The sequence below is a fragment of the Punica granatum genome, chromosome 2 (genome assembly GCF_007655135.1).
Source record: "Punica granatum isolate Tunisia-2019 chromosome 2, ASM765513v2, whole genome shotgun sequence".
Lineage (NCBI taxonomy): Eukaryota > Viridiplantae > Streptophyta > Magnoliopsida > Myrtales > Lythraceae > Punica > Punica granatum.
The window spans coordinates 12,327,445-12,332,443 of NC_045128.1; the positions used below are offsets into that span (position 1 = coordinate 12,327,445).

The window sequence follows — 4,999 nt, forward strand, 5'->3', positions numbered from 1 at the left end:
CAGGGGCAATCAAAAACTTTGTTTTGGGAGACCCAAAGAAGATGGTTTGCAAATTCATTTACGAGCAAAAGTAGGCATCTCGTCAATATTGTCATAAATTTCATCAAGTTGTCATCCATTTGGTTTCGAGATGAATGCGGTTGATGGATATAGATACAATAAGTTCAGTGGGAGTAATTTTATTTACATGAAAGATTGCAAATCTACCCCCGTTACTAAAGGAGATAAGTTCAGTCTCAATTAGTGCCCCGATAATAAGTTTGAACAAAAACAATTGTAGTAGATCTCCTATGCATTTGTGGTGGAGTCCAATGCATGCATAGGTATGTACGTATTTGAACTTTACATACATAGTTGGAAAGTTTAGGAGATACTTAAGTAAATTTGATGTGGATCATTTTTGTAAGCAGCCAAACAAGTTTCTTCGGTATTTACAGAGAACAAAGTGTTTCATGCTCACATACAAGAAGTCAAATTGGTTGGAGATCATTAAGAATGTGTTTGGTTTTTGAGTTGAGTTGAGTTGAGTTTTGGTTTTAATTGGTTTGTAATGATTATATTGTTAAATTTTGAGAAAAAGTAATGAATAGTTGAGAGAAAGTAATGATCAAGTAATGATTGTGTTGTTGAATTGTGAAAACAATAATGAATAGTTGAGAAAATTTAATATTAAAAATTGAATTGAATGGTTAAAAAAATATTAAAAAAATGAAAAAAAAAAGTGATGATTATGTCGTTGAATTGAAGATAAGTGGAATTGAGTTGAGTAGAGTTGAAATTTTTTTAAAAACCAAATACACCCTGTATTCTAATTTTGATGGATGTCGAAACAGTTTACAATCAACGTTTGGCTATATCTATCTGCTAGTTGGAGGAGCCATTTCCTAGAAGAGTGTTAAGCAAATGCTTGTCACTACTTTAATGATGAAGACAGAGTTCAAAACTGTTATGCAACATCTAATCATGGAATATGACTGTAATTTTTTTTTGTCACTCGATTGCGAGTTAGGTATAGTGTTTGAAAGACCACCAAAGTTATTCTGTGACAATAAGTTTCTAATCTTATATTTCGACAAATAAAGTTCATGGTGACCAGTTATCTATAGAGCACATTAGTGCAACTTCCATGATTGTGGATCCACTCACTAAAGGTGCCAACCATGGTCTTTCATGAGCATTTGTGCATATGGGTGCTATGGCTTGTGAGGATATTACGGTTTAGTAAGAGGTTGTAGTTTGATGCTATTTTGAGTGTACAGACACCATGGATAATATTTTACATAATACGATTTATACGGAATGCAGTTTATGGGGTGCTTCATCCTAAATTAGGTATTGTATGACCTCACTAAGGAATATAATGGACCGGTTAGAAACATGCATGTTTAGATCTTATTGCATGTAATTTCCATGTTGCATACCCATATTTGATATATGTCATTGGATGTATTGCTATGCTTGATCATTGATGGGTCTATTAGCTAAAACTTGATGACTCGAGAGAAAGGGGGTGTAGTGCAGTGGCTAACATCCTCACTTGGTAACCTAGAGGTTCCAAGTTCGATTTTCATCAGTGAGATTACCCGTGCCCCTTTATTTAGGTTTCCTTTCAATTTCCTTGTACTAGGCCATGAGCCTCCTATTGTAATCGAAAAAAAACCTCGATGACTCGACTGGACTATTGAATGTATGTTGTTTTGATCGGGTCTCGATTATACTGTTTTTATTTTTTTGTTATTTTGTGAGGCGCTATATATGCAGGTTTTGTTTCTAGTGTTCTGTGTGCAAGTTTGGTTTCTGTAGTTTCTGAATAATAATTTTTTTTGATTTGGCTTATTTCAGATGTAAATTTCGTCTCTAATTATGGTGATCGATCATCTGAAGCTCGTCCCTTTTCCTTCTCTAACTTCCATAGACGGAAAAGAAACGGATTATCCGTCTGTACACTTTGGAGATGGATATCTCTGATCCGTCTAGGTACCATCAATAAAAAAAAAATAGAAACGACTCTCACACGGAAATGTCATTCCTAATAGAAATGGAGAAGTCGACTAGGTTCCGTCTATAGTAGAGACAAATGCATAAATGGAAATTTCATCTCTTAAAGATGGATGTGTCGGTCTAAAATGCGTCTCTAAGCTCATAGACGGATAAGAGGCGATCGTCTCCGTCTCTGTAAGATGGAAATGGTTCGTTTGTAATTTGTCCAGTACAGACGGACTGCAAATGGAACATTCGTTTGTATGCATGGGGATGGATCCATCCGTCTATAATAATTTGGAACGCCAGATTTATGAACGGTCTTATATCTGTCTCAATTTCATCTCTATTGGCACCATAGACACAGATCTGAGACGGATCGTTCTATCTCTATATGACAGATTTCTTGTAGTGAACATTTTCGTACATCGCGCGGGTGAAATTGCTAGTCCTTATCTAATCCTTAGTAAATGAGGTGTATTAGCCTTTAATGGTGTGGAAATAGCCGCACTCATTCACATTTTATGATAAATCAATAATCCTATAGAAACATTATATTTAATAATTAGCTACATTTTATTTTATTTTATTTTTAATATTAAATATATAAACAAATTTTTGCTAAGATTTTCATAATCTTTTCATTCGTTTCTGTTATATATTTTAATAAATACGAATACAAATGGAATTTCATAGGTAGTACTTTGGAAAATTACCAATCCAACTTGATAGCCCCCACCATTTTATAACTCCTTTTCCAATGAAAATTCTACCGGAAGAAGTTATTTCGGGTGACAATAATTGGTTTCCCGATGAAAATTTCCTTTAGAGACATAATTTTCATCGGGATATTGGTTGGTTTTTGGATGAAATTTTCGCTTTTTTATCCCTGGGAAAAGTTGAATTTTCTTATCGTGGTGTTTTTTGGTTGTCAAGTTAGTAATTATAAATTTGTCAAATTTGGCAATGAAATCTCGAAGATTCAATGAGAGATTATTATTGTTCAGATTTTTATCATTGCGGCATATAATAATTAATTTCTTATATATAGAAACCTCATTGATATAAAAATCTATTGATATATCTTATTAGATTCTTTCACATTAATTCAGATGTCAGAAAATAATTGGAAAGATTATAATTGGAAGCACAATTCAAATACGCTGTTCTCCCATTATAAATACATCAATTCAGATGTCAGAAAATAAAGTTCATCTCCAGATTAAACTCTCTGTTAAAGGAGCCACTACCTCGATACTTCATGATGGGGCATTTTTCTGTCAAGTTGGTGTTCTTCCTTGTTTTGATAACAACATCATGTCAGTGTAATTTCTTTTCGTTTCACTCATTATTATGCTGGCAAAATATGTTTTTTTTTTGGTACTTGTTTTGTCCATTGGCAGAGACTTAGATTATTGAACTCTTAAGTGAATTAAGACTGATAAGACATTTAAAAAGATGGATCACACGAAAGAATTGTGGGTGCAGTTGTGATATTGCAGGGAGCAAGAGATGGTTGCAAAAACAACAATGATTGCAAGCGTAAATGCAATGTTGGGTTCAAAGCCGAGTGCGATATAAATGGCAATTGTCACTGTATACTTCCACCTAATGAAGAGAGGCAATCTGCTATCGGAGTCAAGGCAGATGGTTGCAAAAACAACGATGATTGCAAGAGTAAATGCAATGTTGGGTTCAAAGCCGAGTGCGACATAAATGGCAATTGTCACTGTATACTTCCACCTAATGAAGAAAGGCAATCTGCTATCGGAGTCGAGGCAGATGGTTGCAAAAACAACGATGATTGCAAGAGTAAATGCAATGTTGGGTTCAAAGCCGAGTGCGACATAAATGGCAATTGTCACTGTATACTTCCACCTAATGAAGAGAGGCAACCTGATATCGGAGTCCAGGCAGATGGTTGCAAAAACAACGATGATTGCAAGAGTAAATGCAATGTTGGGTTCAAAGCCGAGTGCGACATAAATGGCAATTGTCACTGTATACTTCCACCTAATGAAGAGAGGCAACCTGCTATCAGAGTCGAGGCAGATGGTTGCAAAAACAACAATGACTGCAAGCGTAAATGCAATGTTGGGTTCAAAGCCAAGTGCGACATAAATGGCAATTGTCACTGTATACTTCCACCTAATGAAGAGAGGCAACCTACTATCGGAGTCAAGGCAGATGGTTGCAAAAACAACGATGATTGCAAGAGTAAATGCAATGTTGGGTTCAAAGCCGAGTGTGACATAAATGGCAATTGTCACTGTATACTTCCACCTAATGAAGAGAGGCAACATGCTACCAGAATCGAGGAAGCACACAGATGATTTCTCTTCAAGATGGACGTAGAATGAAAGAAGTAGTACTGTCCTCCTCTCTGCATGGAAATTAAGAGTCATAGTAGGCAATTGCTTAATGCATGAAGCCTCTAAATAATTAATTGACGGAGCCTTATCTGCATGTATTTGGTTCATCAATAGTTTGTTCTAGGATCTTGTGGAATAAAGACTGGCAATTGGACTGTTGGATTTATTATTGTTTAAATTTCAGTTTTTTTTTTTTCATCATTAGAGCACCCACAATGACTCAAATTTCGGTCCCAGCTAATGTCATGTGACATCTGGACTTGAGACCGATTCCCATTGTGAGGAGGCATCAGAATTGGCCCATTCCTTTAAACCGAGACGGTGCCAATTGAGCGTTGCTCCATTATTGGAGCAACACGTGGCAGATGATGGCAGCCTCCTTTCTTCAGTTTTTTTTATTTTTTTTTAAGAAGTGAATCCCACAAGTCATAATTAACATGGGACTCATTACTTTGGCTTTGATCAGTGCCAATTTATCCAATGTGGCACTCTGTGCCACCGTGTGAAGTCCTTCAAATGGGATTTGGACTTTGCCCATTGTAGATGCTCTTAATGCAATATGCTGGGCATATTGGACTTTTTTTTATTTAATAAAAAGATTGATAATAAAAAATTTTAAAACTTTTCATATTTATATGAGCGTGATG

The 4,999-nt window shown here is 35.6% G+C and overlaps 1 protein-coding gene across 1 annotated transcript; it reads left to right on the plus strand.

The window, feature by feature from the left end:
• The first annotated feature begins 3,207 nt into the window (after window positions 1–3,207).
• LOC116197628 (cysteine-rich, acidic integral membrane protein-like) lies at window positions 3,208–4,492 on the plus strand. Its single transcript, XM_031527807.1, has 2 exons — window positions 3,208–3,299; window positions 3,469–4,492. Exons 1-2 carry the CDS (start codon window positions 3,242–3,244, stop codon window positions 4,311–4,313), a joined length of 903 nt encoding a protein of 300 aa, XP_031383667.1. The 5' UTR covers window positions 3,208–3,241; the 3' UTR covers window positions 4,314–4,492.
• The last annotated feature ends 507 nt before the right edge of the window (window positions 4,493–4,999 follow it).